At 28.1% G+C, this 23435-nt stretch overlaps 1 protein-coding gene across 1 annotated transcript; it reads left to right on the top strand.

The window, feature by feature from the left end:
• The first annotated feature begins 19431 nt into the window (after nucleotides 1-19431).
• LOC112772250 (heavy metal-associated isoprenylated plant protein 4) lies at nucleotides 19432-21194 on the top strand. Its single transcript, XM_025817155.2, has 5 exons — nucleotides 19432-19556; nucleotides 19638-19854; nucleotides 20019-20224; nucleotides 20307-20388; nucleotides 20561-21194. The coding sequence occupies exons 1-5, from the start codon at nucleotides 19548-19550 to the stop codon at nucleotides 21112-21114; spliced, it is 1068 nt and encodes a 355-aa protein (XP_025672940.1). The 5' UTR covers nucleotides 19432-19547; the 3' UTR covers nucleotides 21115-21194.
• Nucleotides 21195-23435: the final 2241 nt, after the last annotated feature.

Raw genomic sequence — 23435 nt, 5'->3', positions numbered from 1 at the left:
TAACTGTTAAAATACATAATATAACCATCATTCTTCTCATAATTTATTAGTATCAAAATATTATCTATATTTAAACTATTTATCCATACCATACTGATCATTTTGCCATTGTGATATTTTCCTGTTTATTTTGAAAAGCCAATAATGTGGTCAGCATTAACAGTATTTGTACGTAGTTTTTTCAAAAATAAACCAAAATATCACTAAATTTCTATAAATAGTCACTACTAGAAAAAATACTTTTAACGATTATTTATTTTATTTTTAGTAGCGATAAAAATAAATGCTAATAATATATTTATCGATAATTAAACATTATTTATCTTATGTTTTGTCACTAAAATTTTTAGCTGTAATTATACAATTATCAATAAAAATATTTTTTAATAACTGTAAAAGTATATAATTATCATTATAATATCTAATAATAACAACAAATATATAATTATTGTGAAAATATAAATTAAATAAGACATATAGTAGCTATTATATTATTGTCATAAAAAATATAATTATCACTAAAAATAATTTTTGTTGTAGTGAGTTTGGAAGTCACACAAAATTATCCCTTTTGCATAACAAGAGAATTTAAAATTAATTTATAATATAATATAGCAGTTTATAAAATAAAATCAATTTAAACTAATTTATCTCTATATCTATATTATATAATGAGATATTAGAAAAGTTGGTGTCTAATTTTTTTTTAAAATATCCTTCATTATATAATTTATAAAAAAATATTATTTTCAATCTTGAATTTATATCACCAACATTGGAATCTAAAAATTTTTAGTTAACTTATAACCTACTTATCATCTTAATTAATTTAATCTTTATTATTTTTATACATATTTAATAAATAAAAAAATGAGTGGTTATTGAGATACACTAGTATAAATAATTGGCTGGCCATGATTTATATGCAAATAACTGTTTTTGTCGTCCTGGGTTGACTCAACATATATATATAACTCTTCTTCAGCACAATGCTAATCCCAACCCAATACTTGTGAAATTTCGACCCAATAATAAAAATATTTAAGCTTGTTTATGATTATTTATAGTGAGGGTATAGTATTCATGTTGCTCCAAAAGCAGATAAAAAGCTGATTGGTATATTCATAAATGATAATATCCATCACAAATGATGCTTGAATACGGGACACGATACAGTATTAGATACACAAATTTTAAAATTTTATAATATACAAAAATATTGTATATATATAAAATATAAATTATTTTTAGTTAAATTACAATAATATGTTATTTTTTATTGATATTAAAATATAAAATAATTTTTTTTAACTATTTTAATATCTTTTTTAATTATGTAAATATTTAAAATATTTTTATTTTAATAAATAATAATATATATTATTTTTAAACTCTTTTAAAAAATACATATTAAGAATAAGGCTGAATATATATATTGACACGTGATGCACTACAACAGGAACGAAGAACTGCACCGGAAAATTGGGGGCCTTTCACCTTGTCCCCGCAAAACAAGAATGCGGAAAAAGGATTCTTTCGTGTGCCGCAATATTAGCGGCGATTGCTTAGTGAAATGCCGCTAGGTGAGAATCTACTCATAACTCAATTTTTTTACCCTTTTTTATCTTATAACCTTTAATTAATTCCTCCCCAAATTTACTAAAACCCGCGAAGAGTCCTTGGAAGCGCGCAAACACTGCCAGCGTTGCTCTACCGCGCTACTGCTGCTGATCCATCGTCCTCTGGCTGCCGTCGACCCTTTGCCTCATCCACAGTTCCTAAAACCCATACTCCCTCATCCAAGGTGTGCGACATCCCTAACCTCTGCTCCACCCTGGACCCATCAACAAAATGACTGTATTTGTTAATTTGTGTCTGTAGGAAAGAATTGAGGAGATTAAGCAATAGGATGAGTCTTCTAGAGTGTTGTCTCAAAATGATTCAATTATTCAGGTTTTCGGAAAAGAGAAACCGAGTAGAATACGTGGTTTCAAACCAACTCCTAGTCAACTATTCGGTCCGAATTCACATGCGACAGGCAACGGAGTCCAAGTAGAGGAGATACAAAGAAAGCTGCTTGAACTGCAGCCAAAGCTGGAAGGCAAGAAGTTGAAGAGGAAGGCGATGGAGGATGAGGGAGCAACAGAGAAAAAAAAGAGGCAGGCGATGGAGAGTGCACTGATTTATCTATTTCTACGGCAGGGTGAGGAGCTGCCACCAGGCATCACTGCAGGGCTGAGATCCGTGGAATGATAGAGTGAAAATTAGTATATTAAGATTGGAGATATTTTGGATTGAAGCAAACATTTTTTTGAATTAGACTATGCAATTCTTTGCGGGAGATTTGTTTTCTTCGTATTTTCATGAATATATTATTTTATTTCACAGATAATTTTTTTGTTTTTTATACAAGTTTAGATTCTAAGGTTAAAAATATTAACTCTTAAAATAATAAAAAATCTAAAAAGAAAAAAATAGTTCTATAATATTTTAAAAAAATTCTATGATCTTTTTACGAAAACCCAAATTTTCTTTTTTTTTTTAATTAATTTTTCTTAATTTAGCAGCGGTTTTTAACCGCCGAAAAGTGTCTCTAAATTTGAAAAGTCTGTTCGATATTACGGCGGTTTACAACTGTCGGTAACTATGTCCGAAACCATTTCACCGGTTTGCGGCGGTTAATACATGTCAACTTGAGAACGTCAAAGTAAATAGCGACGGTTTTGGAACCGCCAGTAAACATGCTAAAAATCGTGTCACTCGCATTTAACGGCGGTTTTCTGAATGATTGCCGTAAAATAGTGATTTAGCGGTAGTTATATTAGCGGTTGCTGGAATCCGCCGCCAAACCTAATCCCGACATCCATAACCATGGCGTTCCAGTGAGCTGCCGGCCTTTGATTTTGCGGCAATTTAAAACTGTCGCTAATCATAAAAAAATTGCCGGTATTTTGCGCCTCACTTGCAGTGATAATATTTAAATGTATTTAAAAGAAATTATTAAAAATAATTAAATACAATAAGTTTATATATCAAAGAAATATCAATAAATATTATATTTAAAATATATTTAATATACAAATACAATAACTCAATACAAATACAATAACTCAATTAAATAACTCAATACAAATACGATAACTCAATGAAATATTCATCCTTCATGGTAATCCTATCATATCGGATTCTTTTTCCTAAAGAGATAAGTACTTATCAATATTACTATGTAAGCGATGAAACATGTACATACAGACAAATCATTAGTACGTAGGATTCGATTTGCTGAATTAGCCCGCTTGTGATTTCTCTGTACCTCTTTGTTCTGTTTCCTTTGGGGTTCGTGATTATTATTATAGTAGTACTGAACCTTATGCATGCTAATCTTGCAACTTGGTTATATGTACACACACATGTATATACATATATATTTTAAAAATATTTTTATTTTTTAAAATATTAAAAATAAAAATTATATTTTATTCTATACTTATTATATTGTTATAAGAAGAATAGGATTTAGCGTATAATAATAAAAGTGTATGTATTATCTTACATATTCTGTATTTTCACAATTTTTACCAAATTTTTAATATTTAAAATTTTTTAAAATAAAATATTTTTTTATGGCCAATATTTTAAACAAGTGTCAATGTTATTCTTAATTATTTTTTATTCTATTTGTATCTTAAAAGTTTTAAAAGTTATAACTCAATGTTATTCCATTGTAATTGAATAAAAAATAATAACTCATGAAAATAAAGACATATACAATAAATTTTGTATGTAGCGCACTTCAATATATTCTCAACCCGACTAAACACAGAAAATAATTAAAAAGTAAAATAAAATTATAAATTATAAATTATAAATTATATTCTCTTCCTTACAAATACATGCTTCAAATGTTCGAGATACGAAGAGTTTAAGTATTATTTAGAAGATATTAGTTTATATTTTTAGAATATTTTTATTTAATTTAATATATTTTAATTTTATTTATTTAATTACTAGATTGAGCCTTATGTTTATAGGCTTAGGGCTTTCTATATTTTAATCTAATAAGAGGTTATAAATACATCATAAACTAGGATAGTCGTAGTATAGAATGATTTAGAGGTTTAAAAATTCCTTTTTTGGTTTCGTGATGAAACCATGGTGTGGACAATTGAAGTTGAGAATTTCCTCTTTTATTACATCGGGGAATTGGGTAGAAGGTTGATGAGTTTCTTCGATTCAATTTTTAAACTATGGCGTTGACAAGTTAGGTTGAAGAGTCCCTTTCTTATTGCGTTAAGAAATTGAATAGAAAATAAAGTGATTCTCTTTGTATTTAATTTCAACCTATTCTTTTGTTTTTATTTCAATGTTAATGTATCTTTTCTATTCAATTTTAATTATTGTCTTGTTTATCTTTTTATTTCTTTATCACTTACCTTTAAAGCTGAACTGACTATATATATCCAAGTAAAATTTACGTGCGTCGGCATTGGTTGGTAGAATAATTTAAGACACAAACTATTCATAAGTTCAAATCATAGCAATGTATGCAAAATGATTAATTTTTATTTTTTATTTTTGTTATTATTACTTTCTATCTTTTCCCTCCGTTTCTTACGGTTAATCATCAACACCATTGTTTTTATTTGACTATGCTGACTATAAAGATAAGTGTATATGCACTAATAAAAAGGCAATGACAAAGGAAACACCATAACGATTTTTGGACAGATAAGGTTTTTACATTTTCCTTTGTTTTCTTTTGTTTTTTGTTTTTTATTTATCAATACAAGCATTTTAATAAGAGGGGGATTGAATCTAATCTGTGGGTGGGTCAGTTCAGTGAAACAAACGTGAAATAAAAAACACATCACTTGGGGTGAGTATTACCCGTCCGAATCCGAACCGAACTAATTAAATTGGTTCTAAAACCAACGGTTAATCGGGTCCAATCTAAATCAAATCAATGGTTTTTGTTAGTAATCGGTTCGGATATCGGTTTTGGGGGTACGGAACCCGAACCAACCCGCGAATCCGATTATATATTAATTAAATAAAAAAATAAAAAAATATATATGACTTTTTCATTAGACAATGATTATTCATTATTAATATGTTTGTATTTTAATGAGTTTAGTTTTTAATGTATTTGGTGTTTAACATGTTTGTATTATTTCTATTGATGTTACAAGTGTATTTGTTGAATTTTTAAGATAAAAATTTGGTTTTTTTTTAATTTCAAAGTCATCGGGTATCCAATTACTCGAACCGAACCAATACGTTCTTAATCGGTTTGGTTTGATTCGGATACATATACAAAAAAATACAAATCCGAACCAAACCGAACCAATTACATTTTGATCGGTTCGATTCTAATTTTACCATAAACCCAAACCAAATCGACCCATGCTCATCCCTATACATCACTTGTGTTTGATCTTTGATGTTTTGAAATTGAAATGTGTTATTTATTTATTTATTTATTTTTAGTAGTAATTATTATTGTACCTTTGTTGAATATTTGGACTATATATGGAGTAAGATGAGGTGGGCATGGCTTGCAGTGGAACAGATTGATTCTGTTGGTTTCCCAAGGAGGAATATTGTAAATATATATATCATTATTTTTGTGTTTTATTTATTTAATTTTAAGACTTTAGTTTTATTAAAAATGAAAAAAAATTAAAAAAATATATTTGTTACTTTTTCTAGCTACAAAAGATTTTGAAGGTTAAAATAGAAATTAAAACAAGCTCCTGACTTTTTATCTATTATAGTGACACTCACCATAGAAACCTAACACTTATTAAAGTTAGAATGGTGTTTCCTTTTTCATTTTGATATTCTCTGTTATGAAAGAAATGTAGAAACAATAAAAATAATATTTTTTTCCTTTTTATTCATAAAATCCTAAAATTAAAATAATTAAAAACAAAATTTTAATTATGAAATTAATTATTTTAATTAATTTCAATTAATTTTTCAGTCTCGTTATATATTTAAACATTTTTGTCAACTAAGTTGGTCTAAATTCAACAAAACCACTCATAAGCTTGCGTGTAAATCACACATTTCTTTTTTTTTCACGTGAAAAATAGTACAAAAAATTTTTAATCATGCCACAAGACTTTTTTAACTTTGACATTGAAAATTCTTAATTTTGACACTACAATTTTTTAACCAAAACTTCAGCTTTTTATTCTTTTTCCTTTTTCAAACAGAATTTACATGTTTTTATTTATAAAGTTACATGTTTTTTCTTCAAACTTTTTTGTTTATTGTTAAAAAGGATAAACAAAAAAAATAAATGTTGCATAATTCTTTTATTTTATTCGTCATTTTTTTGTTTGATTTTTTTTTATTTTTGTTCTTATTCTTCTTAGAGGATGAAACAAGAAGAATTATGAGAATGTAAAAGAAAAAAAAGAAAGAAGAGGAGGAGGAAGGAAAATTTAGAAAAAGAAAAAAATAGAAAAATAGCCGCAAAAATTATTAACTACAATACGCTTTGATACTAAAATTTTTTAACTGTAACATAAGAATTTTCAATAAGGTTATGGACTTGTTATGTAAACATGTGCAATAGTTTCTTAACAAAAATTTTGACTTCTTCTTTTTTTTTTTTTTTGGTTACTTTTACTTCTTTTTTTTGTTATGTATTTTTTTCTCGTTTTATTTTTGTTGTTGTTGTTTTTTATTCTTACTTCTTCTATTTTGTTATGATTTTTTGTTTTTTTTTTTTGTTTTTGTTCTTTTTAGAGAAAGAGAAAAAGAGAACAAAAAAGAAGAAAAAGATGATAATAATGAAGATAAGAAATGAGAAAGAAAAAAAATTAAAGACGTAGAAGAAGATGACGACGCATAACGTACGTAAAATTGTTATATAAGTTTTCATTTCAGCCGAAATAAAAATGGCAAGTAGGTTTTTTTTTTAAGTGTCTAAAAAGAAAGGAACAAAAAGCACCATGAATGGCTAACCAGGTCAGTAACTTAGATTTTTTCAAACTGTTCATTCGCCACAGATACTTCCAGCTCTGCCCCTCGTACTAGTGAATCCTTCTTCCTCAACAGCCACAAATATACATTTCTGGTTAAATAAGATTTGTTGGAGCACTCCGTCCAAACCCATTATGGTTTTGCTGAGAGCTGGCTAGAGAAGGTGGTACTTTGAAACATATGAAGAACTTATTCTAGTAAAAGCGTTGCAATCCGTTCCAACAACCATGCATATTATTTTAAAGATAGAAAAGTGCTAGGGAGCCAGCAGATTATGTGATTTATAAGCATTAATTAGTCATTAATAATATTTTTAATTGTGTGAGATTACATCGAATGATATAAGATTACTTAAATTTTTTTTATGATTAAGTGTTAGTCAGAATTTAATAAAAATGTTAGTTTCTAAATTTTTCCTATTTTAAATATCTCTAATTTTTAATTAATATCAGAGATGTGCACAAAAGAAAATAATCACAATTTTTTTTATCTGGGTGCCAAAGATCTTACCAGACTAATTGTTCTATACTACCAGGATTTTAAGCTAATCCTTCTTGAAGACTCTGAATCACTGTCACAATATTCCTCCAATAATATGATGCATTTTTTGGAACAGATAAATTAAAGTTCAAAGACTGATTGATATATTTATTAAGCATAATTTAAACCCATAGCTTGTCTTGATAGTTTATTATTTGTCACACTAATTTTTTTTATCATAGTAACATTAACTAAAAAAAAAAATCACCAACGTAAACCACCAAAATTTCTTAGAGTAATTAATAACTTCCAATGAGTAAGGAAAAGATACCTTCCATCATTGTTACCCTTCCAAAAAATTTAGCGAATGAGAAAAGGCACATAGGTTTGAGATATATTATTTTGGATTAATCTTTACATACAAGCCTTTTCACTATACAAGTTATACAAGTTTTGAAAATTTTTAATTCCTAAAACGCATCTCTTATGACATGTATGTTTCACGCACATCCTTAACAGATTTTTCAATCAATCAACGCACAAATATATAACTTTCTTTTTCGAAAGGATTTCGTTTCCTTTTTTGAATTCCTTCTACTTTTTCTTGTCTTCTCTTTTCAATCTCTTTCGTGTGTTTCTCTTTCCCTTCTTCGCCATTTACGTAAGTTTCTCTTTCTATTCTCTTTCTTCATTTTTCTCGTTTTTAATTATTTCTGAAATTAAGCTCTGAAATTATTTTGAAGATAATGAATGATTCAATTTCAGATTATCAGCTGAATCAGAGCGAAGTGGATTTTGAATTTGAATCCAATGAAGTTCTCAAGGTGTGGTTTTATTCCAATTAATAATTGAATTTGAATTTGAATCCAGTTAGTAGTTTATAATTATATAGTTGAATAATGCGTGAACCTTGTCCGTGAAATTGGCTGTTTATTATTCCTTATTTGAATTGAATCTAATGTACTAGTTCTGATGAATTTTTTGCATTTTATATCAGACGTTCGAGTGTAAATCAGGAATATTTGGGTGTATTTTAAGAAAGTTTGGGTGTATTTACAGTTTATAACTTTTCATCTCATTGAGGGTTAATTGTCTTACTCTTTTAGTTGAATTGTTTTAGTTTCTGTTTAATGATGATTCATGAATCTGATTTTTGTTATTTTTTTATGATGATTTTATAGTTCTATTTGCATTTTATAGTTTATGCTTGTTTTAATATGGTGTATTTTTGGTATATTTTGCAGCCCCTCTATGGTATTGATGAGCAGTTTGTTCTCCACATACAAGCGTTTTTCTCATACAAGTCTTTACAAGTCTTCTCCTCCTTTTATTGTTTTGAATCCAATCAAGTAGCTGAGGTGTGGTTCAATTCAGAAGAAAAAAATGTAGCATTAGAGGAAACATTTTTCTGTACAAAAATGCTATTTGTACACTAAAATCAGCCACCAATGTATTTGTGTATAAATACATATGTGGTTTAATTTATTTTCAATGTATATTTGTATTCCAGTATGTATTTTATACTGGTGGCTAATTTTAGTGTACACATAGCATAACTCATTTCTGTATTTGCACCAAATTTGGGTGTAAAACGAAGATATTTGTGTGTAACACGAAGATATTTGGGTGTATTTTAAGGAATTTTGGGTGTAGTTTTATTCTGATAAGTTCTGCATAATTTAAAACTCTTTCTCTTCTTCCTCCTCATCTTCTGCTGCTTTTTTTTTTATCATCATCACCATCTTCTTCTTCTTTATTTCTTATTCATCTTTTCCTTTTTATTTTACCTTCTCAAGTTTCTTCTTGTTTTACTCTCTTAATAAGAATAAAAAAAAAAATCAAACAAAGAAGAAGAAGAAACACATAATGCTCCAAAATTACTTGGAAAATGATAAACTTTCATTCATTTAACTAAAAGAAAGAAAGAAATAAGGAAAAGAAGAAGAAAAAAATACAGCATTAGAGGAAACATTTTTTTGTACAAAAATACTATTTGTACACTAAAATCAACTACTAAAATCAGCCACCAATGTATTTGTGTATAAATACATATGTGATTTAATTTATTTTCAATGTATATTTGTATTCCAATATATATTTTATACTAATGGCTGACTTTGGTGGCTAATTTTAGTGTACACATAGCATAACTCATTTCTGTATTTACAGCAAATTTGGGTGTAAAACGAAGATATTTCGGTGTAACACGAAGACATTTGGGTGTATTTTTATTCTGATAAGTTCTGCATAATTCAGAACTCTTCTTCTTCCTCCTCCTTATCTTCTACTGGTTCTTTTTTTTCATCATTATCACCATCTTCTTCTTCTTTTTTTTCTTATTCATCTTTTCTTTTTATTTTACCTTCTCAAGTTTCTTCTTGTTCAAACAAAGAAGAAGAAGAAACACATAATGCTGCAAAATTACTTGGAAGATGATGAACTTACATTCATTTAACTAAAAGAAAGAAAGAAATAAGGAAAAGAAGAAGAAGAAAAAAATGCAGCATTAAAGGAAATATTTTTCTGTACAAAAATGCTATTTGTACACTAAAATCAGTCACTAAAATCAACCACCAATATATTTGTGTATAAATATATGTGTGCTTTAATTTATTTTCAATGTATTATTTGTATTTCAGTATGTATTTTATACTGGTGGCTGACTTTAGTGGTTGATTTTAGTGTACATGTAACATAACTCATTTCTGTATTTGCAGCAAATCTGAGTGTAAAATGAAGATATTTGGGTGTATTTTTATTCTGATAAGTTCTGTGTAATTCAGAACTCTTCATCTTCCTCCTCCTCATTTTCTGCTGTTCTTCTTCATCTTCTTATTTCATATTCTCATAATTCTTTTTTGGAGGAAAAAATCAAACAAAGAAGAAAAAAATACATAATATTGCAAAATCAAAAGAAGAAGGAGGAGAAACACGATGATGAAGATGAAATACGCGAAGAAAAATGAGGAGAACCACAAAGAAAAAGGAGAAGAAGAAGGAAGAAGAGGAGGAGGAGAAACGCGAAGAAAAAATGACAGTTATGATTTTCATCGAGGAAGAAGAAGAAGAGTCGTTCTTAATGGTGAGGGAGCGCTTTGGAAACGTGATGCGCGTGTTAACACGCTTTTGTGGATGAGCGTAGTTTCTGTTGGGTTTGGCCCAACTTGTAAAACTTGTAAACCAAAAAGACTTGTATGTATAACATGACTGTATTATTTTAATTTGATTGAATTTTGTTAGGTAAAAGATTTGGATGTGTAACTTTTTTTATTAATATTTTAACATTATTATTTTGTCTTGATTTTAAATCTTAAATTTTAAATATAAACCTTAAATTTTTTAAAAACATAAAAATTATAAAAATATTTTATAATAAAAACAATTAATATTAACTAAAGTACATTTTTATAGTTATTCAAAAGAAAAAAAAAACCAGTAAGATTCTTAACACTTAAACTCTCATTTGTACTTTGTGATTAATTTAAGTCTAACTGAAAATTTCGTGCATGTTTTATTTTTATGTATGGTACAAGAAAACATTAATATTCTAAGACACATATTAAACAAAAAATATTTTTTTAAAAAATTATACTTTGGAGTATACAAATAATAAGACATTTTTTTTATAGATATGAAGAGAAAAATGGTGTAGGTCGCAGTTATGGAGTGTATGGGTATTTTACGTAACTGTGATGTCAGGAACAAAAATCGGACCGTCCGATTTATGTTTAAATAATTAAAAAAATTTAGAATGTACAAATCGGACGGTCCGATTAGTTTAGCCAAAATTCAAATTCTCTCTCCCACATAACTCGAACTGTCCGATTAGAAGGCAAATTTTTTTTAACAAAGAAATCGGATAGTCCGATTTCTCTTTTTACTATTTCAAAACAAACTATCCCACATTCATGTCTAATACCTATATTCTTCACATCCACGCACAATACACACGCTGCTGCCATATCGAAAAAAATGAGCCAAATAATAATTGTCTTTAATTTCCAAAAATGTCCAAGACAAGTTAGACAACCTAGGGAATAGCAAACCAATGAGGAAGTGCCAAGTGGATAAAGTAAGAATTGGACACCATTGTTTCCAAGCTATGTCCTCTCTGTCGCACGTGCCTTCCCATTTTCGGCCACTTTATCTCATTATCAGGATCATGATGGAATGAGTGCATGCCCTTCATATATATCTCTTTGCTTGGAAAGATTCTACAGTGTTTTTCTTTTTTAAATTAACTTTTGTGACAATTAAATAATACGAAAGAAGAACCAATTTGAATTAGTCTCATAATTAGTAATTAGTTTGTTTAAATAGGCATTAGAATTTGAATTTTATTAATAATTTATTGATTAATAACAAATATTTATGAGCAATTATATAAATAAATTAATTGGGATTTATATTTATCTAAATTCAATAATATGTAACTAATTAGATATCTGTCCTATTTCGTTTTTATGTAAATTGCGATGGATAGCAACGGTATATTATTTAGGTATAAATTACGAGACTTCTATCGTGGTTTATGAAATGCAGCATTCGAATATATACTGTGGGATTCTATTACAGTTATGAAAATTGTTGGCTTTATATATACGAGTTGAAGGTAATTGTTAAGGAGAGAGAGAGAGAGTGTTATCTTCACAACGTCTAGTGAGGAAGATAGTTTCTTAGTCCTAGTATAAGAGAGGGTGTGAAATTTACCGACAAGGAACCCCTTGAATGTATTTATCCGTTCATTGAAAACCTTGTCAGATCTAAAATCAAGTATATTGTAGAAATTTGGGGTATTTGGGACCAAATGGGTGAAGAAGTTATTTTAGATATCTATTCTAGTTGTGTCAATTGGTGTGAAGTATGGTACGTTTATGACAGGGTCTGATGAAGATCTGCATGTTCTATTTTATTTGTCAGAAATTTTTTTCGGAGGTCAGAACACACGAGCTGTATATGAAGTTGAAGGATGGTGTCAACAGTTATGGAGCATCAGCTCCAATTCCTCAGTCGATTGGCTTAGGGGTACTTCCAGTTTGATGCATGTAGCTGCACCGACTTGTCCGATCGTTGCATCCCTATCCGTTGCGGTTTATTTGAATTGTGCGGATGAAGATGGTTGTGTAACATTGGAGAATCATTCGTTCCAGTAGTTTGCAGTTGAGATGGCTAATTCTCCTGTCATGATTCCTGATTGTGTAGGTGACGGTGAACCTGATCGAGTTGAAAATGCAATGAGCGAGGATGATTCGAATGGAAAGCCTATCGATATAATTGGGGACAGTGACGAAGATACAAGGAGCAATCTACGTACACAGCAGGGCCCATCAACTTCCGAAACACAACAGCATCCTCCACACTTTTCAACCCTGAACTTGGAAGTTTTAGGGCAACAGCCGAATGTAGATGCTGTCTTTAGTGGTCAAGGATTGCCTCATGGAACTACTCCTACAAAATTTCAGATTGGACAATCATTCCAGAATAAAGAGAAAGTTGTGTTGAGTGTGAAGGATCATAACATCCATAGAGGAGTTGAGTACAGGGTGTTAGAATCAGATCATCTTAAGTACCATGAAAAATGCAAGAAACTCGAGAAAGGTTGCACATAGTTGAACACTACGTCAACGAATGGATACTTGAGAGGTTAGACGGTATAATGGTTTGCACACTTGCTTAGCTACATCTATTTCAAGCGATCACCAGCAACTTGATTATCACGTCATCTGTGCGAGAATCGTTCCGTTGGTTAGAGCGGATGCTGCGATTACGATAAAGGTGTTGCAGGAAGCAATAGAGCAATTTACGATTTCAGGCCTACCTATAGGAAGGTTTGGATGGCGAAGCAGAAGGCAATAACACAGATCTATGGAGATTGAGAAGAGTCCTACAGTGAGTTACCACATTGGATACTTGGAGTCCAGTTCACCATACTTGGAACCATTACAGTGTTGAAAACTTCTCCAGTTAGAGTTGGGAAACAGGTTTAGGTCTTTCGACATTGCAAGTCATTAGTTAGCGTTGCCTCTCAATGAATGCACTCACCAGAGACTCATCCACCCAAAATCAATGACTGTTCAGCCTCGTCAAGTGATACAAATTCGTAATTTTAAAATAAGGTATAATCCGCTCATGTAGAAGCATATTTTGTTGTCTCCTAACACCAATAATGCACCTAATTGACTGCATCATGCAAAAAAAATTAATTTAATACTAATTAAATTTTAACAAAAAAAGACTAATACTTTAATTATTTTTAAATTAAATAATTAACAGATAAAAGACGAATACATGCATGCACAAAAAAATTAAACCGTACCTATCAAATTTTAACAGAAAAAATACCAACACTTGAATTAATTTTGAATTAAATAAGTCATAGCTAAAAGAGTAACACATTAATTACAAAAAAAAAAAATTTAATTTGTACTAATTAAATTTTAACAGATAAATCATTAATACTTAAACTATTCATAAATTAAACACTTCAAAGATAAAGGTTTACACATCAATTAACTGAAAAAGTAATTCGATACTAATCAAATTTTAAGAGATAAATCACTAACACATAAATTATTTATAAAATAAACAATTCAAAGATAAAAGACTAACACGTAAATTAACAAAAAATAAATAAATTGATACTAATAAAATTTTAATAGATAAATCACTAACACCTAAACTATTTATAAATTACATACTTCAAAAATAAAGCTCTAACACGTCAATTAACCGAAAATTTAATTTGGTACTAATCAATAGGAGTGTTCAAGGATTAGATCCGATCCGCACTTCAGCAGTATTTATCCGAATCCGATAAAAAAATGTAGATATGGATCCGATTCGCAAAGCTATCGGACCGGATCCGCACACTAATAAGATCGGATTGCGGATTTTATGTAGGTATCCGCATATCTGATTCGCATATCCGCAAATTCGCAAAAATAAATAAATAAATATTCTTTTTTTGTTTTATTTCAACTAATAATTATTATATATGTTGTATTATTTTGTTTTTATTATTTAAGAAAAAAGTATGTTTAATATTATTTTAAAAGTAAACATATTTAAAAAGGGAAAAAAGGAAATTTTATTGATTTTTTAAATAAAAATAAGCTTTTAAAAAGTATTTTTATGTTTTGTGGATATATCTGATATATGATCTGCGGATCGGATCGGATCCAAGCTAAAAAAACTATGGATATTGGATTCGATCCGATGATTTTAGTGCAGATCGGATCAAAATTTTGGTAATATCCGATCCAATCCGCGTTCACGCCTACTAATCAAATTTTAACAAATAAATCACTGGCACATAAATTATTTATAAAATAATTAATTCAAAGATAAAAGACTAACACATAAATTAACATAAAAATTAAACAGGTACTAATCAAATTTTAATAAATAAAGCACTAATGTAGCACACCAAGACAAACACAGGCAAGACAGACAAGGAAAGCACAAGTAGGCAGCAGTTACAGCAAATAGTTCAAGTAGCAGTTACGAACAGTTTAGCAATTAGGCAAACCAAAACAAATTCAAACTCAAGCAAAGCATACAAATGCATATGATGCATGCCTGTCCTATGACTGATGAGGCTCATCTGTCGGTTATCCAGCCAACCCGACAAGTCTGAATTGTACTTAGACTGTCCCCCGATGTGCATCCACAAGAGTCTATGCATGGCTTTTTCTCAAATAATCAATATTACTCAATAGGGGTAACATTCCCGGGAATTTATATAGTGCCCGGTCACCCACTTACATCGTAGGGTCAACAGAGTATCGAGTTTTCAACCTGGTACACGTGGTGGCAAGCCACGGCACTTAATCCAGGGAACCTCGTATCTCAGATATTTCAAATTCATAAGCCATGTGAATAATTCAAAATTCACATTCTCAACATTCTCAACATCGCCCCGGTTGTGTTGGAATCGCCACTATTATTGTGGGTTTAGGCTAAGCGGGACTGTTGTGTTAAAATTATGCGGTTGCGACATCGAGGTAGGGGTTTTTCTTAAAATCTAATTTCTATTACAAGTTTGTAAGAGGGATAGGAATTGTACGTTTTATATTTTCTAATATGTTGAGTTATTATGTAAGGAGTCTTGTATATGAATCTATGCTTGCTTGTTTGTTTTTTTTAAGATAAAGTATTTACTTCCGATGTTCAAAGAAAACAGCGATACAGTGTCGAGTCACAGGCTCCTATTTTAGTATTTAATATATAAAGTAGTCGTAATACTTTTTTTCTATCAGAGCAGCGCAGCCGGAAGCGTGACTTCTGATAGTGAGGATGTTACAACTAACACCTAAATTATTTATAAATTACATACTTCACATATAAAAGTCTAACACATCGATTAACTAAACAATTAATTTGGTACTAATCAAATTTAATAGATAAATTATTAACATTTAAATTATTTATAAAATAAATAATTCAAAGATAAAAGACTAACACATTACTTAACAAAAAAAATTAAACTGATACTAATCAAATTTTAACAGATAAATCACTAATATCTTCAAAATTATTATAAAATACCAAAACTACACATCAAACTGACATAACATATGAACGGGATAACAAACAACTAACATATAAAGAGAACAACCTATAAACAACTAATATTTTCATTGATGTTTCTATCCACGTGAGCAATACTGTTCAATCGGTACAAACGATTTTATTCTTCCGTGATCCTAACCCGCTAAAGTATCGATGGCAAGTGATTTTCTCTCAAATCTTCTCAAATTCAAAGACTCAAATCTTAGAAAATGAAATCCGTCACTGTCTATTACATTTTATGTACCTTCATAAACTACGGTAAAAGAGTCTCACGATTTATATACGAATTTTGTTCTTTATAAATTGTGGTAGAGGTCTCGCACTTTATGGTCAAATGATAATTTTATGCGGTTTACATAAAAATGAAATAGAATAGGCATAATAATAAAATTAAAATTGTTGGATTTGCAAAAATATAAATTCCAATCAATTTATTTAAGTAAATTATCTAATATTTAAATAGTTTTAATAGATAATAGATTATTCTGTTAGATTACCAAAAAAAAAACGAAAGAAGAATTACCTTGTTAAAGAAATTTCTCCTTTCATAGTATTTTTAATTGTTCATTCTAGTTTTATTATCCCAAATAATAAACAGAGTTAGTATTCAAAAGATAAAAATAGAAACTAAGAGCGTTGAAATAATAATAATAATAATAATAATAATAATAATAATAATAATAATAGAACATTCTTATTTAATAAAAGAATAATAATAGAACAATTTTTCAGTATTTATATGACTGATCATTCAAGAATAACTTTTTTACATAAAAATAATAAGTGCTACTTATTGTAAAAACAAAAAAAAGTAAGCTGAAAAGTATGTTGAAATGACATATAATAAAGAGAAACATAGAAAGAGTGTGATGTAAGAACTAAGAAGCGGTTTTCGCAAAAAATAAAAATAAAAAAATAAAAAAAATTCATACTGGTAACGATAGGCGGATTTTGAATTAAAGAAAATAGTCATTTTATGTTGATCAACAACAAATCGGACTCGTCCAATGGCACCTGTGTAGAAATTGTCCAACCTTCATTTCATGCATACATGATTAGAAATGCTATATACTCTCACACTATAAAAAATACACTCAAACTGTCGCATATAAAAATTGCGACGGAAATATGTTATCATTGCATTTATCGTATCCGACACCAATTTTTGGTCAGAATTCTCCGGCAATAAACATCAACAAGATAGATGAATCTGGCAGTAAATTTTTTCAACGGTAATATTTAAAGAATTTTAAAATTAAGATTATTTGAAAAAAATTATTATCGAATTGTTACAGTAATTATTTATTAAAAATTTAATTTTTACTAAATATAAACCATATCCATACAATTTGTTTTCAAAATCAATATTTTTCAAAACAGTAATTTCACAATCCTTGTTTACATTGCTATTAAACATGAAATAAATGTCTACTAACAAGCAACAAAAAGCCTAATTAAGGGTCGTTGTAAACTCGTAATAATCCGTATTTTAGTAGTGACTATTCTCCCTGCAAAATTACAATAAAATAGACTAGTCCCACCTCGGGTCGAACTGTTGGTTTGGTTTGTATTGATAGGCAGGGTCAACACAAAGGATCGGCTAAGTAGACTGGAAATCCTACAACACAATGAAAGTGTCTGCGTGTTTTGTAAAAAAGGTGTAGAAAATGTACAACACTTATTTGTCACGTGTGAGCTCTCTTGACAGGTGTGGTGTGCATGGATATCAGCGTTTGGACAATAGTGGACTGCTCCCGATAATCTGAAAGACCACTTTGAGAGTTGGAGATCTATGCCGATGAGGAACAAGCAGTGCAAGTTTTGGCTAGTTGGGTTCTTCTCAGTAATATGGACTATTTGGCTATGACGGAATGACGTCATATTTCAGAACAAGACAACATGAGTGACAGAGTGTGTGGATCAATCGTTTTCATATGCTATAGAGTGGTATAGTAAATAACTCATGTGGTTCGATGGCTATGACGGAGATGACATAAAAATTGTTTGTCTTTTATGATTTTTGTTTGTCTTTCTTTGCTCCACCTTCAGTGTTGAGCTCTTCCTTTCTTTCAAAAAAAATAAAATGGCACACATACACAATTTGATCAATTAATCTCCCTTAAACCTGTATTTTAGTAATTAATCTATTTTTAATATTTATTTTTTAGATGCCTATTGTATATATCTAGTCTATTGACTTAAAATGCCATTATTGAATTTATTTATTTATTTATTTTAGTGTGCATCACATCGTTAATTTTTTTAAATATTATTTAAAAAATAAGAGTGATAGTCTCATTAAAATGGTGACAAAAATATCTTTTTCATCTGAAGCAAATTTTTTGAGAATTTCTTTTAGAAACTAAAAATAAATTTAATTTTAATGCACTAACGTATAAAAAAATTTTATATGTGTATTCAATTTTATATCACCATATGAACAAAAATAACTACTTTTAATCATTAACGTGTAATTAGTAATCTAAAAAAATAAACATGATTAAATATAGTATAAAATGGTTTAAACTATCAATGTATCAAAATTAAACTTATTAAAAATTTTCTTGTATTTGAATGACAAAAATGCAAATACACCGATTAACATTTTCTATATAAGATTTTTTTTTCTTATCGCAACTTAACGTTCGTAATTCTGTTCAAAAATATAATTATTACTATAAAATTTATTCTATATAATTTTTCATATCATCATTCCATATGTTGTTCATATTTCTAGTATTTTAAATTAACAAAGACTTACATCAAACATATGCAAATAACATTTTTTAACTAATTATTAATATATGTTTTTTATATTATTAAATTTTAAATAATTTAATTTTTAAATGAATATATAAAAGATAATTATTTCCAATTATTCACAACTGCTCCTTTCAAAGAATATACAAAATGAAACTAACCTCTTTAGTACTCAAATAACTTCCTCTACATTCTTAGTACATAAAAATGGAACTATGCTGCTCTCAAAAAATAACTTTGCATGAGAATAGGAAATGAAAAAAAAATAAAAAAAATAGAGCTCCATTTAGTAAATGACTTGTGCGACAGTGATTTGTCTAATGTCAAATGGTAGAAGCTTGTTGTGTTTTGAAGTATGATGAGAAATTTTTATCATTTAATATTTATTAAGATAAGAAACCAACAATTTGTAATGAGTGTGATTATATTATTTTAGATTAAAATCTTTCTAAAAAAATTATATGATATTAATATTTTTTTAAAAATAAAGTTTAAGAGAATAAAATTGTATTTATATATTTTAATATTAATAAAGAAAGAGTAAAAGATAATAATAATAATAATAATAATAATAAGAATAAGACATTCCAGAAAAAGCAAAACACTCTTCATAAAAAGAACAAAAACAGAGAATAAAATATTAAAATTACAGCACAAACAAATATTAATAGCAACCTCCACTTCGCTTATCCCACCCTTCACACACAATTCCAACCTCAAATCAAGAACAACAGCTAATACAAATGGGAGAGGCATGTCAACTATTCTCCATCTCTCTGTTTTCATTATCAAATTTACTATTTTGTTTCGCTCTAATTTTGCTGTTTTTTTAGGAAGAAAATAAACTAGAGAAAACAAAAGCAGCGGAAAAAGAGCAGCCAAAAGAACCAAAAAAGGCAGAAACAACTGTAGTAGAAGATAAAGGAGTAGAAAAATTGGTGGAAGAACCAAAATCCGAAGCCGCAGTTCTACCTGAAATTGTGCTAAGAGTGTTCATGCATTGTGAAGGTTGTGCCCGCAAGGTTCGTCGTTCACTGAAGGACTTTCCAGGTTTGCTTTTCTAATCAGATAATATAACAATTGACTGTATGTACTCTATGTACTCTATTATCAACTATATTATTGCATGTATCTTTTCCACCTTTTAAAGTATTTAGATTTTTTATTTATAAAAAAGAAAATTATAGATTTTGGTTATACCACTCTATTTTTAGGGATAGAAACAGTGATAACAGATACTAAGTCTCAGAAAGCAGTGGTGAAGGGAGAAATAGCAGATCCACTTAAGATTGTGGAGAGAGTGCAGAAAAAGAGTCATAGAAAGGTGGAACTTCTGTCTCCAATTCCAAAACAGTCTTCATCAGAGGATGAGAAAAAATCACCAATAGAAGAAGAGAAGACCGAGCAAAAGAAACAAGAGGTTCATTAATTATTAATTTTAAATTTCTCTCCTTTTGTTTACATTAATTTTGAATTTTTTTTTTCTTTTCACATATGCACAGATTATAACTGTTGTTCTGAAAGTTCACATGCACTGCGAAGCCTGTTCACAAGAAATCAAGCGACGAATACTCAAAATGAAGGGTATGTATGTCCTATGTCACTTACCTTTCTTTCAATCTTTTTTCTTAAATTATTATTTTCTTGAATCATGCAAATACTTAATCTGTTTTATTATGTAAATTTAATTATTTAAATAAGTAATACTATAAGCGAGTGTTTTTCATTATTGATTAATTTATTATTGATAATGAAGGGGTGGAATCAGCTGAAGCAGATCTAAAGAATTCATTAGTCAGTGTAAAAGGCGCCATGGAAGCTTCGAAGCTTGTTGACTACGTATACAAGAGAACAGCAAGACATGCAGTGATAATAAGAGTAGAACCACAGGAAACATCAAAGATTCAAGAAGAAAAACCAACAAATTCAGAAGAAGAAAAGTCACAACAAGAACAAGTTGGTAGCACTGAAAATAACAAGAAAGAAGAAGAAAAGAAGAATAAAAAAGAAGAGAAAGTAGCTGAAGAAGAAATAAAACAAGAAGAGAAAGAAAAAAAGGAGGATAATAATAATAATAATAATAATAATAATAATAAAGAAAAAGAGACTATTAGTTTGACTAAAAATGAACATTACTATTACCCACCAAGACATGGCATGGAGTTGTATGCATATGCCTACAATTATAATTTTCCACCACCTCCACCTCCACCTCTTTCTCTTCTTAATAATGCACACCCTCTTTATTATCAAAACTATCCTCCTCAGATGTTCAATGATGAAAATCCAGATGCATGTAATGTTATGTAATAAGTGAATGAATTAAGGGGTATTATGGAATTTTTACTGAAAATTCTAAAATTTAAGATAGTTGTATCTTTTTTTCTTTACTTGCGCATTTATTATTGTAATATTACCTGATATGATATGATGTATTAAAAGTTTGAAAATATACTCTACATAAGTAGGTTGTGAAATTTTGTAGGAACTTGCAAATTCTTTTTGAATGATTGTTAGAATCTTGTACTTAAATCAAGAAAAATAATAACATTGAAAACTTTTACTTTTTATTTTTTTCTGATTGAATTACCAATGTTTAAACTATATAATTAAAAATTTTTCAATTAAATATAACTGATAAAAAATATATGAAAATTTTTATATCTCCTAAAAATATTATTCTATTCATAGAATATTAATTCAAAATCAATATTGGTTAAAAAGCCAAAATATTTTCTATTCCAAACAATTTTATATTTTTAGTGTTTTGCAACAAAATAACCTTTATTAATTTCCTTCGAAATTTATTTACTATTTATATATGAATTGAACTAGTTTTTATGTAAGTATTAAAAATATTATAAGATTAGAATAATCATTTGAGGTGTATGTAAAATACTTTTTTTATTGTGTTTAGTCTTTTTTTATTTAAATATTTATAAAAGAAAATGTTTTTTGAATCATTTGTATGTTTTATATATATTTGTATGTTCACTTTTTTTTTTAGTTCTGTGTCAATTGTGTCAGCAACGAGACAAGTGGAGAATGTACTATGCATTTATGAATAACAACTAACTATATTATTGTTTCAAGAAAAATTTCATTACTAAACAGATAATTTGATATGCACATGAAAGTTGATTGATATATGTTATTCCGGTAACAACTAAAAAAATAACAAAACTAGTAATGAAAGAGTAGGGTTGGGAGAAAGTACTTGAAACTGAAGTTTAACTACTATAATATTATTGGATATTACATGTACTACAATTAGAAAATTAATTTTTATGGAAAATGCTTTGGTCATTGGTCAAAGTTATTAATGTAAAATTTTTATTTACGCAATATATATTAATGGTAAAAATGTTTAAAATAAGTATAGTTTATAGATAAATAATTAAATATCTTTTATAATGAGTTATACTTAATTTTAATTTATAAATAACTTAAAAAAATTATATATTTATATTATTTTTCATTACAGGTATAATATTAAGATGTGGTGGTCATCTGTGTGTAACACCATGAAAGTGGAAATTTATGCATTGAGTAAATTCAGTGGAACTAACTTGTCCTTAATAGTATTATAAAACCAAAATACAACATAAATTACATTCCAGTATATTCTACTGGTTATTAACTATATATATTTTGATAAATAATAATAATAATAATAATAATAATAATAATAATAATAATTGTGATAACCAAAAGTTTATCTCTTAGTAGTGTAGTGCATGATGATGTATCTGATTTTTGTAACATCCCTAAACTAGCATTAGTAGGTAGTTGATTGACTGAAATGATGATAACAATGCTACTGAAATTAGTTCTGACTAAGCTTCTTGAGATCTGTGAGTTTTCATTTGGAATAGACAAATTTTATGACAGAATTGTGTGGTATGCAGTAAAAGCTACATTGATCTTATGATACTTTTATTTCACATTTAAAATAATTTTATAATTGATCTTGATTTTTGAATTCTTTGTCATTAATGTAAATTGGCTAAAATTATATATATAATAAAAAAAGATAATAAAAATAAATAAATTATTGATAAAATTCTACTATAAAATTATAAGTTCTTAAAAAATACTAAATAACTTAAATGAGTATCTTTTAAAGAATTATAGTTAACTTATTTAATATTACAATTCCATATTTACTTAAAATCTTCTTTCACCGGGTGGTAGTGTGTCGTAATAATGATTGTGAAAAAAAAAAAGTAAAGCATAGGAGGTTTGAAAATTTTGGTAGGACTAGACAAAAAATAATAGAGATAATTTTATTAAAAAAAATTAAAACAAAAAATATTAACTATTAAAAACATAAAATTAAAAAAATTAAATTAAAAAAATTATAAAATATAAAAATATAAAAATATAAAAATATAAATTAAATTCATCTTAAAATCATTGAGATTGAGAACATAAAACGTATTCTATATATATATTTCGGTCATCCTTAATTACTTTTTCTTGTTACATGCCATATCAATTGAATAGTATTCAATTCTTATTGTTTTCATCTAAATTATTGAAATTGGCACTTACCTCGTGGAAAGTACATTCGTTATCACAATTGGCACTTTTAGGCACTGATAATAAGTTGGTTACAACTTGGAGAAAAT

Source organism: Arachis hypogaea, chromosome 18 (genome assembly GCF_003086295.3).
Source record: "Arachis hypogaea cultivar Tifrunner chromosome 18, arahy.Tifrunner.gnm2.J5K5, whole genome shotgun sequence".
NCBI lineage: Eukaryota > Viridiplantae > Streptophyta > Magnoliopsida > Fabales > Fabaceae > Arachis > Arachis hypogaea.
The sequence above is the reverse complement of the archived record's forward strand: the minus strand, read 5'-3'. Positions and strand labels throughout refer to the sequence as shown.

Bases quoted from the DNA above. Each gene is read 5' to 3' on its own strand.
- LOC112772250 (XM_025817155.2), top strand. The intron at 20,225-20,306 runs GTTCATTAATTA...ACATATGCACAG, and splicing joins CCGAGCAAAAGAAACAAGAG to ATTATAACTGTTGTTCTGAA. The intron at 20,389-20,560 runs GTATGTATGTCC...TTGATAATGAAG, and splicing joins ACGAATACTCAAAATGAAGG to GGGTGGAATCAGCTGAAGCA.